Source organism: Ursus arctos, unplaced genomic scaffold, assembly GCF_023065955.2.
Source record: "Ursus arctos isolate Adak ecotype North America unplaced genomic scaffold, UrsArc2.0 scaffold_1, whole genome shotgun sequence".
In the NCBI taxonomy this organism is placed as follows: domain Eukaryota; kingdom Metazoa; phylum Chordata; class Mammalia; order Carnivora; family Ursidae; genus Ursus; species Ursus arctos.
Genome location: NW_026622763.1, coordinates 72,404,646 through 72,416,895, shown reverse-complemented (window position 1 = coordinate 72,416,895; position 12,250 = coordinate 72,404,646). Strand labels below are relative to the sequence as shown.

The window sequence follows — 12,250 nt, the reverse complement described above, 5'->3', positions numbered from 1 at the left end:
TGGTAGAAGAACAGTACCTTCAATTTCCTGCTGAGATTGTTGTTGGTTCTAAGCTGTTCCTTGAGGGTTAACATCACACTAGAATTACCAAATGAAGATTAATAGAGAGAGTCAGGTTCTGTCTGGTCTTAGATTAAACCTAGTTGAGAGTTCCTGTGAAAGTAGATTTGTTCCAGAGTAACCCACTTAGCTCTGTTGGAGAATTAGTTTAGAGTGTTTATTAAATTTTTGGAAAAGAGGATTGGTCATACCCAGGTATCATGAACCCCTTTTTGTGGTAAATCTGTAATTCTTTTTTTTCTTTTTAGCTCTTAAATATGAACCTACTAATGTCCGTTATCTGTGGGAGCGATCAAGTCTTTATGAACAGATGGGAGATCATAAGATGGCAATGGATGGTTATAGACGTATTTTAAACCTTTTATCTCCATCTGATGGAGAACGTTTTATGCAGTTGGCCAGAGATATGGCAAAGTAAGTTTGGAGTAAAGTATATATAGATGCTTCTATTAATCATTTTATTTTACAAGTCAAAACACGTATTTGACTTGTAAAGTATATTTTTTATTGCGATTCAAAGAGTGTTTTACTTCCTATATTTTTATACTGTGCTTAAATGTAGAGTGTTTTTTTTCCCAGTACTTTTCTGTTTCAAAGTCAGCTGTGTGATTACTTAGAAAAATTTGTATATACAATTGCCTTTAAGTGTTCAGAAGCTTAAAAATAGGTCATGTTCTAAAAGGATGATTAGGTTGCCAGGTTTCCATAACTTAGTTAAAGTTGCATACATTTGCAGTTATATTATTTTAAATTGTTTGTTGTAAATGTGCTAATGAAATGTTTGTGGTCTGGGGTTTTTTTATAATCATTTTAACTTTAGTACGAGAATAACATTTTAAGACAAAAAATGTTCTTTATAGTTGATGCATGTTACTGGCTATGGTATATATTTTATACTAAAATATTACGTACTGTTGCATTTACTTCTCCAATGTGCTTTACATCAAAGCAAAGCAAGAATCATTCGGCTAAATAATGTCTTGTCATAAGCTCTCTGTTCTAGGGATATCGGTTATATAGTATTTCAGCCTAGGATCAGCCATCTTCATCTGGGTATCTTAGGGTTAACCCTGTTAACCTTGTGGCCATTGTCATGAACATGCTTAGCTGTGAAAACACTCCCTGTTATCATAAGGATGAGTTATATAGGAATACTAGAAGCATTTTTAGGTAATGTGTTGAGGCAAGGCAACCCTAAGTTGATCATGTATATGATGAGCATTGAGGAACTTTCAGGTTATCTGCTGTTAGTCACATCTCTAGCTGAAACAGTGGTTAGCCCACTAAGCCTCTATTTTGTGAACTATTAGTTGACCTGTGGTAGTAAATTTGTTTTCCACGTGTTTTATTTATAATATTTTTGTTGGGAAAGGGTGAGGATGTATAGTTTTGCCATTGCCGTAGAGGTCCTTCCTACATGGAATTATGTTACTGTAACTTCAGTTTATTAGGATTTCTCTCAGATGCTACTTTTCTTTCAGAAATATTTATTAAGTATAAATTGTGTGCTAGGCAGTGTATAAGACACCGGGAGATCCAGTATTGAATGAGTTTTAATTTTCCTTGCCCTTGTGGAGCTTACAGTTCAGTTGAGAGAGACAAGCAATAAACAGAAACAACTAAATATATAATATGTCAGATGTTGATAAGGGATATGAAGAAAAATGAAGCAGAGAAGGGCTAGGAAGTTGAAGTGTAGGGGTATGTTATTTTAAATAGGGTGATTGGAGAAGGATTCAGTTCCCTATGTTATGATCTTGTGACCTGAAAGTAAACTGAAGGAGGTATGAGGTATGAGAGCAGATATTTAGGGAAGAGTGTCAAAGGCAAAGGAAATGGCAAGTGCAGAGATATGCTCTGGGAACAACAAGCTGAAGGTTTAAGGGAGCATAGCAGGTAGGTATCAGGACAAGGTCACTTGGCCCTTGTGCTTTGGGTTTTACTCTGAATGAGTTTGGAAGTCATTGGAAGGTTTTGCGTAGAAGAGTGGCATAATTTGACTTAAACTTTAAATCAGTTCTGTTATTTTGAGGATAGTTTGAGGAGTGATAAGGGCAGAAGCAGGGAGACCAGTTAATAGTAGTTTGGTCCAGGATGAAAGTGCAGGAGGTCACGGTGAGAAGTAATCAGATTCTGGATATATTCTGAAGGCTGAGCTCTCAGGATTTTCTGGTATGAAATGGTGTTTGTGTGTGTGTGTATGTGAGAGAGAGACAGACAGACAGATAGGCACAGACAGACAGACAAGGGAAGAGTTCTGAGGACCAAACCCTGAGGTACTCCAGTGTTTAGAAGTCAGAAAGATGAGGAGGAAACAGCAGGGAGACTGACAGGAAATGGTCAGTGAAGTAGGATGAAATGAAGAGAATATGATATTCTAGAAATATTGTAGAAAGCACTTCAAGGAGGAAGGATGGTCATCTATGTGAAATAGTCCAGATAGACCATATAAAATGAGGACTGAGTATTGACACTGGAGACGGGGTGGGAGTTCTGGGGGATGGGCAGCTCTTTGCAGAAATTTACAAGGGGAGCAGAGGAATGGGGAGATAATTGGTATGGGTTTTAGGGGTAAGAGATAATTTTTAAGTTGGGAAAAATTATCAGATGGTATAATCCACAATTGAGAAACACATTGAAGGTTCATGAGAGAAGGGATGATTGCTTGAGTGATACCCTTGAGTAGGTTGGAGGGAATGGAATCTAGTTGGGAGTCAGCCTTATAAGTGGGGAAGGTGGAAGATATGGCCATGGGTATGTGTAAGTAGGAAGATGTGTTGGGAATGTGTGAGTTGTTATGATCTGGTTCTCTTTGCAAACTAAGAAGCAAGGTTATCAGCTGAGAGTGAGGATCAGAGAGTTTTGGAGGTTTGAAGAGAGGAGAAGATGAGAAATAATTGTCTAGGTCCTTGGGGCCTTGCTGCAGCATTTGTATCACCTAGGAGTCTGTCATAAATGTAGAATCTCAGCTCTACCCCAGCTCTACTGAATCAGAATATGCCTTTTTACAAGATCCCCAGTTACTTTGCATGCATATTCAAGTTTGAAGAGTACTGGACAAGGTAACTGTAGCAAGATTGTTTATCAACACCATGGGCCCACTTGAGGCTTATGATTGTTAATTTAGAGTCCAGTCAGCATGGTCAGCTGGACAGGTGGTGGTGAGGAGTAGGTATATTTGGAATAACAAGGGTTGGGGTTTTAGCGCATGACTTCATCAGAAAGGAGAGATGGGGAGGAGAAGTGAGGAGATGTGCAAGGGAGTAATTGTAATGTTGGTCTGTGGAGAAGGAGGAAAGTAAGGCACGAAGCAGCAGGACAGTGAAACAGACGAATGCTTTGTAGATCCCACTGCAGTGGAAGAGTTGTTGAAATTGGGTGATGGGACAATGAGCTGAAATGACATGAGGTAGCTTTCGGAGAGCGAGATGCTTGACATGATGACATTGTCATATTGATGTTGCCCATTTTTTTCTGTATCAGCTGTGATTATGATTTTAAAGAAAAGTTTTTCTTCTCCCCAATTTTAAGAAAATGGAAATCATAGTTAATAGATAGTTTAAGCAAGGTTATAAATTTTACAACCTGAATTAAATAAATATTCATCCATTTTGTCATTTATTGTTTTAGGAGTTACTATGAAGCCAATGATGTTACTTCAGCTATTAACATAATTGAAGAAGCTTTCTCAAAACATCAGGGCCTTGTCTCCATGGAAGATGTTAACATAGCAGCTGAACTGTACATTTCTAACAAACATTATGATAAAGCTTTGGAGGTAGGAAAATGTAATATGTTTCTCTGTTAGATTTTGGACACATTTCTGCATTTTAGAAATTCTGACAAATTGACAATTCCTCATTTTAGTTATATATATACTAAATTATATATTTAAGGTCTGTATGAAAACAGATTTCTAGATTCCATAGTAATTCCATATGAAATATAACATGTAGTTGTATGATGAGAGCTCTCACCATTATCACAGGTGCCAGACATGTCTGTACTTCAGAGAAGCAGGACTCAGCAGCCAGACTGATTGCTATGATTCAGTTCCTAAGCTGTTGGGAAAAGTAGTTTGGTTTGATATGGAGGAATTCTATATCCTTAGTTAAGCATTAGTTCATATGATATAAAAACGTTAATATATCACAGTGGTTCCTTATTTTAAAGAGACTTACTGTTGCTTTTTATAGTCCATTTATAAGGATTATTTGAATTAACTATACAAATCTTTGCATTGTGAAAAGGTTTTTCATAAAAATCTATTGTATCATTTCTTTTTTTTCTCCATTCTTTTAGGTAATTACTGATTTTTCTGGAATCGTGCTGGAAAAAAATACAGAAGAAGGAACTTCAGAAGAGAATAAAGGTTGTAGTTTCCTCTGCATAGGATAGTGTACATAATCATCTCTTGTTTATAAGAGAGGCATTTTGAAATTGATAGTGAATGTTCTCATAACAAGTTTTCCTGGAAGCATTTTTTTCCTCACAGAAAAAAATACAGATTTTGTATGTTTTTCTTTTCTTTTTCTTTCTTTCTTTTTTTTTCTTTTTACGATTTTATTTATGTATTTGAAACAGAGGGAGTGAGTGAGGGAGGGAGAGAGTAGTAGCAGGGGGAAGGGGAAAAACATACTCCCCTACTGAGCAGGGAGCCCAATGTGGGGCTTGATCCCAGGACCCCGGGATTGCGACCTGAGCCAAAGACAGATACTTAACTGACTGAGCCACACAGGCGCCCCAAGATTTCGTATGTTTTTCTTGTGAATATTTACTCAAAAGAAATCTTTAAAAATTCTTTTTAGTCCCTTTTTATTTCTCAATACATACATTTGAACATGGCATTTCTCATTTTCTGGGGTCTTTTTAGTGACATGTGGAAAAAGAATGGATTACTGAACAGCATATCAAAAACCTTTAGATCTAAAGCAGTTTAATTTTCAAAAAGGACTTAAAATACTCTCATTGAAAAAAATTCTACTTCAAACTTAAGCATTCACATAAAAAGTAGAAACTAACATGATTATTGTCCATTGTTTGAAAACTTAAAGTATGTAATTAGGGATCTGGTTAGAGAGTCATACCTGAAGTGTGACTTACAGTGTCTCTTCTGGTTCTCTTCCTCATCCACGCTCTTTTCTTTGTATCACACCCATTAACTGTTCTGTGAAAATATTAGCATGCAAGACCCTATCTGAGGTTGTAACAAAATTGAACTCTATGGGGAGAGTAGATGTTCCTTTTCTTGTAAGGAAATTCCTACGTAATAACTTCTACCTCTACCCCATGATACTTTTGGTGGTGGGGGGGAAGGGGGAGGTACTTGGTACTTGAGTACTGCCTGCTTCAGAATAGCTCCCTCCCTGGCCTGTCATGGTGCCTAAAAATTCCATCATTATATATTTTGGGTTAAGGCATAATTATGCAGAAACAAAAGCCTTTTATTTAAATGATCAATCCTAATGGAAAGTAGTAATTCATTTTTGCAAATTAATTTGTACGCTAATTCATAGAGGACAAGGCCCAAGATGAGACATGGGACAGATAAGTATTAAAGAGGAAAGTTGTTGGGGAATGAGAAGCCTAGTTCGAAGAGTTTCTTACAAGGTTCTATGCTGGGTGTGTGGGGAGTATATAGTTGAGAATGACATTACCTGCCCTCGAGGGGAAGAGGGGTTCAAATGAAGTATATACAATTGTAGGAGGAATAGTGTGATGATTTCTGTAGTAAACCTGGTATTATGGGAAAATAGACAAGAGCAATATACTAAGATCAGAGGAGGTTTTCTAGAAGCATAATTTAAGTAAACTCCTAGGGGGAAGTGCATTTCAGACTGAGAGGTCACAGGCTGTGAGAGCACTGCTTGGTATGGATAGGATTAGATAAGGTGCTTTGGTTGAGGATCTTGAGTATTAGGGGTGGTATGAATGAGTAGATTGGAGTACAACTTTAGTACAATGGAGTAGGAATTGTAATGCCATGAAAGCATGAATTAGGGCATCTGAAAGACTGCCAATTTTGATAGTTTTCTTGGACCTGGTCTAACCTAGAGCCAAGTCTCAAATTGTTTTGCAGTTATATTTTCTGTTTAAGATTTTTCATCCCAAAAATTACATTCCTGTTGAAAATTATTGCTGTCCATTGTTATGAAAATATTAAGGAAAAGAGTTACATTCAAGTTTTCATTATAGATATATTTTATTTTGTTATTTAAAATAACAAAGGAAATAAATAAAATAAAGTAAAATAAATAAAATAAGAAAGCACTTTGCTGTGCTTCCTTAATCCACCCCTCCTTCCTTCTTTCTTTGCATTCTTAATGATTTAGCAAGAATTCAGGAAACATCTTTTTTTTTCTTTTTGAAAGATTTTCTTTATTTGAAAGAGAGAGATAGCTAGAGAGAGCACGAGTAGGGAGGAGAGGGGGAAGCAGGCTCCCGGCTGAGCAGGGAGCCCAATTCGGGGCTCAATCCCAGAACCCTGGGACCGCGACTTGAGCCCAAGACAGCCGCTTAACCGACTGAGCCACCCAGGCGCCTCTGAACTCAGGAAACATCTTAACATAAATCAATGATATGCCACAGTTTAAGTAGTGGTGTTTGTCTTTCTTAGTATATAAAATAATGCTGCATCTGAAATCTGACATCTTAGCGTTGACGAAATAACTTTAAAAGAAAAGATACATCCAGAAGACTGGGACATTAAAACACTTCTGGGGTGAGCAAAGATGGTTGTTCTTTGTATGCATTTTTGAAAAGGAGAACATTTATTGGTGGATTAAGCACCTTTTTTTTTTTTTTTTTGATTAAGCATTTCTGTTGAGGTTCACAATAAAATGAGGTTTAAAATACATTTCTGTTAAATGTTAATAAACTATTATTTAAGCTGTAGGGTCTATAAATAATATCTACTGCCTTCTTTAGCATTGCCAAATTGCCACTAAAGTGTCTAAATGCTTACTCTGATCTCTTGTAGTTACCTGATTGAACTAGTAGCAGCTTGTGGACCACTACAGGTCCCAGACTTCCCTTTGAGTAGCACTGTCCTGTAGCGTTGTAAATTGTCCTTCTTACCTCTTAATAAAATACAGTTGACTTGAATTCTACCTTGTCTGATGAGATTGTGACCCCTACTTTCTTTTTGTTTGCATTTGCCTACTATATCTTTGTCCTTTTATTTTCAGCCTTTTTGAGTTACATGATTTTAGGCATGTGTCTTACTTTCAACATAAAGTTGAGTTTCACTTTGTGATTATTTCTGAAATCAAATTTTTTATTTATATGTCTGTACACACTGTATTAATAGGTATGCCATAGTCACTGTCTGCAGAATTGTGCTATGGATATAGTTGTGAGTCAGATAGACTAGTCTTTATCTTCATGGAGCTCATAGTCTAGTGTAAGTAAATTTAAATGTTATGACTCTCATTGAGCAGACTAAATTTCTTAAGTTGGATTTCTGTGTCAGTTATTGTATTGGAGCTTAGTAATAAAAATAGTCTCTTAATTAAACTTGTCCAAATCCTTCTATGACTTTATAATTTTAGGGAGTTCTATAATTTATATGACAAATTCTATGAAACATGAAGTTATTTCATTTTAATGTAATTTTAGTTTTTATTCCACCACTTACGATAAATAAATCTCTGATGTTACTCCATGCATCAGTGTTTTTCTGAAATGGAAACTTATTTGGAATTTACTAAACTACAAAATATAAAATATTTTAAATGTGGATAAAAATTCCTTTGACTAATTTCTCAGGACTTTAAAAATTGTTTTACTATAATGAAGTTTTAGAAAACAACAGTATTTATTTTATTCCTTTCTAAGACTCTTTGTTGTAAAACCCTGAAAAGAGGCTTTTGAATTCAAAAAGAAAAAGAGTTCATATATCCTTTTTGGTCATTTTTGTCTTTCTCTCCTTTTTTTTTTGTTTTGTTTTTTGTTTTCTCTGTAGTTTTGATAGATGGTGTGGGAGTTTATGTAGGTTTCAGATAAGTGGATAAACTGTTAGGAAAAGAATAGGAGGGATGATTCCTACCAAAGGACAGGATGAAGGAAGTATAAAAACCTAGTAGTAGAGTTGGTCAAATTAGAATTGACTGTGGAATCATTTACCCTGAATGAGGTAAATGAGATCTTACGTAGAAGATGTAGTTTGCTTCATTTGTCCTACTTTCTAAGCTTGCATAGAGGAACTGCTTTTTGTCTGTCTAATCCAAAGCTGGTGAGAATGTTACCTGCACTATACCTGATGGTGTGCCAATAGATATCACGGTGAAGTTGATGGTCTGCCTTGTACATCTCAACATCCTTGAACCACTTAATGTAAGTAACATTAAGATCTGCCCTTGAGATACTTCAGATCAAATCCACATTATTTTCTTTGACAGGAGATTGTAAGAAATTGTAAATTTACCCTAAATTTCACATTTTTCAATAACCAGGAAGTCACCGTAAGCCTTAAATTATTTGTGTGTGAGTATCTTATAAAAGCTGAACAGGTCTTGCAATAATTTGTTTTTCTTTTAAAATGAGAACAATCCAGAGATCAGAATTTGAGGTTTGGCTTTTTAGACAGTTGGTAAATTCTGACAGCTCTTCTCTTTTGCCAACTTTGGACTAAGTATTTCATTGAATAAAAATATTTATTGGGCATTTACTTTGCAGACCTTAAGATAAGGTATTGAATACAGTATACAAATCCCTGCCATCATGGATCTTTTGTTCTAATGGGATTAAATAGACACTAAAATAAATATGTGAAGTATAGGATGTTAGTTGGAGATAAATACTCTGGAAGAAAATCAAACAGAGGAGAGAATATTAGGGGTAGGAGGAGTTGCAGTTTTAAATAGGGTGGTCAGGAAAGGCCTCTCTGAAAAGGTGACATTTGGATAATGACAGAAATAGCAAACACAGAGGCCCTGAAGTTTGGGTATGTTTGACTTGGCAGAGGAAGGGCACAGCAGTTCTGTTTTCTTACCTCCTGCCATGTCTGCTTATAGCAGGCTTCAAAAGTACTGTGTTGAATGAGTGAATGATGGCAGTATGAGTTCTTTTTAATAGAGATGCAGAAATGAACAGAAAAATTATTTAAAGCTGTTTTCATTAAGCCTTGCTCCTTTTAGGCTTGCCTCAGATAACTGATAGATATGAAAAAAAAAGAAATACACATAGATATGCATATATGTAATGAATGTTTGACTTGAGGCTTTTTATTTTGGGGTCTAGCCTCTCTTGACCACACTAGTGGAACAGAATCCTGAAGATATGGGAGACCTCTATCTAGATGTTGCTGAAGCTTTTCTGGATGTTGGTGAATATAATTCTGCACTTCCCCTCCTTAGTGCACTAGTCTGCTCTGAAAGATACAACCTTGCAGTAGTTTGGCTTCGACATGCAGGTAATAATTTTTTGTGGGAGAGAGAAGTTTTAATCACATAAGCAGGCAAGACCTTTCTTTCCCAAGATGGCAGTAATTACTTTAAAATACTAATATCTTGGTGAAAGTCAAAGTATTTCTGGTTTCAGGGCAGTTTTTGAAAGTCGGGTTTTTTTGTTTGCTTGTTGAGTATAGTTGACATACAATGTTACATTAGTTGCAAGTGTACAACATAGTGATTCAACAATCCTACTAATGCCAGTATTTTAAATTGTCTTGGTATACCACTACATGATTTCTCCCACACTAATGCTTTGGAGGAATGATTCATTGAATGGTACCAGAATGAAGTAGGACTAATATGTCTGTGTTAAAAAAAATACGTTGTAAATGTCTTTTACCTGTCTTAACCATAGGCTGTAATTTCTAGTAATAGATGTCAGACTTAGGGTACAGTCTAATTTTAAAGAGTTTTAATGAATTTATATTAAATATGTTATTTTGAGAAAAAAAGTTAATGTATTTTCAGTGTTCTTTGAACTGCAGATATGCTCAAGATTGGGTTTTATGTATCATTTCATTTTATTGTATGTAAATTTATAATAATCTGAAATGAAGTAGAAAAATATCTTAAGAAAAACAACTAAATTTTTTAAATGTAGAAAAGCCAAAAATATTCTAGCAGGATTTCGTATTGAATTCACATAAAAGATGCATTAAAATTTGAATAGTCTTTGTCTAAAATACTGCATGATGGCAGAAAGTTCTAATAGTTCTTAAAATATTACATAATGGTTGAAAGTACTCTAACTAGAGAAGCATTGATTGACAATTTGGGTTATTTTGAGACATATCACAGATAAGAAATTGCAAAAAAACACTTAAAGATAACTCTTTACGGTTTTGATGAGTGAACATGAATACAAATGTGATACCATCAAAAACTTACATTATTTGTGGTATTTGAATTTTAAAAACATGAGCAGGGAGTTGTGTTTTTATTGCTTGTTATCGAAGTTTAACCTAAAGATACTCAGCAGAGAGTTGAGAAATTTGAGATTTAAGAAAGCAATTGGAGGCAGAAGTACCATTTTAGGAGGTGTAATTGCAGTGTAAAAGGAGTGAGATGAAAGAGGCCTAGATTAATGTTGTCACTATTACAGTGGAGAGTTCAACTGATGGGACTTAATGATTAATTGACATAAAATTTGAGGAATAGAGCCTAGTAATGCCCTTTCTGAGAACTTATCCTGAGGAAATAATTGAGTGAGATGAGGGGAGATAGTTTATATTTGGGGATCACAAAACCCAGGAGCCTGGCAAGTTACAAAGATGAGTGAAGTGGGCAAGTGAAGAGGCTCAGGCGTGGGGGAAGAACTGGAGAACCCTCTCTAAAGGCTGCTGCTACTGTTTTTCAGCATAGGCTGATGTGCCATTTGGGAACAGGAGACTCATGTTGCCAAATCCAGATTTTTCAAAAGAATCCAGTAACTTGGGAGTTCATAAAAATCCTAATTTTAAAAAATGTAGACATATATTGTTTTTAACAGCACTGTGGCTTAAAAAACACATCTGTTGGCTAAATTGGTTTGCCAGTTTTAAACTATGGCTTATATACATGAAAATGTTTACTGTAGTGTTGTTTATTAGAGTTAAAATTTGGAAATAACCTAAATATCAGATAATATGGTTAAATAAATAATCAGTTGAATGTTACAACCATTCAAAATGGTAAGGAAGATGTAGGAAGTGTTGAAAGCTTAATGCTAAGTGAATAAAGCAGAACCCCAAAGTGTATATATGTTGTTTACATCCTTGTAGCTATTTGGATTTAGTTAGAGAAATCAATAGATTGATCAATCAGTAGATGGAGATTAGAAGGGATAGTTGTTTTAAAGTACTAGGACTATGCATTTCATTTTTGTTATAATTCTTTTTATATTGCCATAATGTTTCCTTAAAATGGAAAAATAATCTTGGCAAGCTTACAAATATGTAGATTATATTTATGCTTTATTTTAACATCATCTTAGAATGTTTAAAGGCCTTAGGCTATATGGAACGTGCTGCGGAAAGCTATGGCAAAGTGGTTGATCTGGCCCCGCTTCATTTGGATGCAAGAATTTCACTTTCAACCCTTCAGCAGCAGCTGGGCCGTCCTGAGAAAGCTCTGGAAGCTCTGGAACCAATGTATGATCCAGATACTTTAGCACAAGATGCAAATGCTGCACAGCAGGTAGGCTCTGTCACGTAAAAGGAAGTTTTTATTGGTAGCTTATGTTCTTGAACTTTTTCCTCCATTAAGGATATCTCTACAGCATATATCCAAAAAGTTTATTTTAGTGTATTAAATTCAGTGTGTTCGAAAAGTGATTTTTGAATCTTAAGTTTCAGACTCTTGTTAGACATTGTAAATTACAGTATCTATTGGATCATAAGTTGTGAAAGATCATAAAGCAAATGTTCTTAAGGTTTGATTCTAAAATAAACTTCTGTGCAAACAAAACAACTTGCAGAAAGGAATCTTGTCACATTCATTATCATGTGCTCCTTTATTTAGGAACTGAAGTTACTGCTTCATCGTTCTACTCTGCTATTTTCTCAAGGCAAAATGTGTGGTTATGTGGACACCTTACTTACCATGTTAGCCATGCTATTAAAGGTGGGTAATGGTCTTTCTGTATATTAGCATTGTTGACTTTTTAAATGTTTAGAATTTGATTTAAACATAGATGATAGCTATTAAACTTTAAAAAATGGAAGTCAGATATAGACAGAAGACTTAGAAGTTAATGGTAT

The 12,250-nt window shown here is 35.3% G+C and overlaps 1 protein-coding gene across 2 annotated transcripts in view; it reads left to right on the top strand.

Moving 5' to 3' along the window:
* The window catches only part of GTF3C3 (general transcription factor IIIC subunit 3), a 38,551-nt gene that overhangs the window by 13,464 nt on the left and 12,837 nt on the right, over window positions 1-12,250 (top strand). For both annotated transcript variants that reach the window (XM_026492276.4, XM_026492275.4), the window contains exons 6-12: window positions 309-474; window positions 3,691-3,838; window positions 4,363-4,432; window positions 8,291-8,394; window positions 9,301-9,472; window positions 11,485-11,687; window positions 12,012-12,113. In XM_026492276.4, the coding sequence (XP_026348061.2) occupies window positions 309-474; window positions 3,691-3,838; window positions 4,363-4,432; window positions 8,291-8,394; window positions 9,301-9,472; window positions 11,485-11,687; window positions 12,012-12,113 (965 nt within the window). The remainder of the gene's footprint in view (window positions 1-308; window positions 475-3,690; window positions 3,839-4,362; window positions 4,433-8,290; window positions 8,395-9,300; window positions 9,473-11,484; window positions 11,688-12,011; window positions 12,114-12,250) is intronic.